Here is an 847-nt window from a genome sequence, read left to right as displayed (position 1 = left end):
CCGAGGAACAACCCTCATCCCGGGGCTTCCCCGCAGCCGCTCTCTGCACACCGGCGGTGGACGGGTGGGGGCTGCCTGTGATGGGTTTTGCGCTTGGCCGCTCCACCGCTGCATGGTGCTGCAGCCGGATGGACCTGCTGCCCCTCTGGAGCCCTTCAGCCAGCCCGGCCACCCCTTCCTTCGGTGCCATCAGCCTCACGGTGGCCGCAGGAGCATCCTTTCCCGGCTCTGCCACAGGAACCTCGGTCCCTTGTGGGGAATGTATCTGTGCTTTCCCGCTGCCGGCCACCGCTGGGGTTTCACGGGGACGTTCGTCTCCTTCTTGGTGGCCAACGCTGAGTGGGGTCTTGTGCACCGCTGAGGGTGGCCCCAGGCTCCTGCCAGCATCCCTGTCCCCCTGGGGATCCCTCCTGTGTCCCCTCCTGTGTCCCCTCTGGCTCTCCTGTCCGCGCTGAGGTGTCCGCAGGTGGCTTTGCTGGCTCTGTGCTGTCCCCGGCTGGCGCCTCACGCCGCACCAGGCTCTGGTACCGGACGGGGGGCGGCGGTGGGGTCCTCCTCACTGCCACCCTCACCCGCCCCGGGAGGTGGGAGCTGTCGACACTGATGCTCTTGATGGGCGCGTAGGTGACGTGTTTTTGCACCTTGCCATCACCCAGGGGGGACATGTCCTCCTGGGGGCACCCCTCGGCGGGGACGGAGCCGGCTGGCGAGAGGGCATCAGCTGCACCCGGGCTTTGGGGCTTCCCGGCTTCCTTGGGGGGTCCCTGGCCCGTGGGGGGCTCCGAGGACGGGGTGGACGGGTGCCGGCTGGCGTGGCCCTTCTCCCCCGCCGGGCGGCCGGGGGGGC

General features: G+C 70.1%; 1 protein-coding gene across 1 annotated transcript in view; it reads right to left on the bottom strand.

Annotated features, from left to right (window-relative positions):
• The window catches only part of GPR179 (G protein-coupled receptor 179), a gene marked incomplete at its 5' end in the record, with an annotated part of 10,450 nt that overhangs the window by 3,467 nt on the left and 6,136 nt on the right, over positions 1-847 (bottom strand). The window contains one exon of the mRNA XM_009885089.1: positions 516-764. Coding sequence (XP_009883391.1) covers positions 516-764 — 249 coding nt within the window. The remainder of the gene's footprint in view (positions 1-515; positions 765-847) is intronic.

Source organism: Charadrius vociferus, unplaced genomic scaffold, assembly GCF_000708025.1.
Source record: "Charadrius vociferus isolate BGI_N301 unplaced genomic scaffold, ASM70802v2 scaffold960, whole genome shotgun sequence".
Taxonomy (NCBI): Eukaryota; Metazoa; Chordata; class Aves; order Charadriiformes; family Charadriidae; genus Charadrius; species Charadrius vociferus.
Note: the sequence above shows the minus strand (reverse complement) of the source record. Positions and strands in the feature narration are given on the sequence as shown.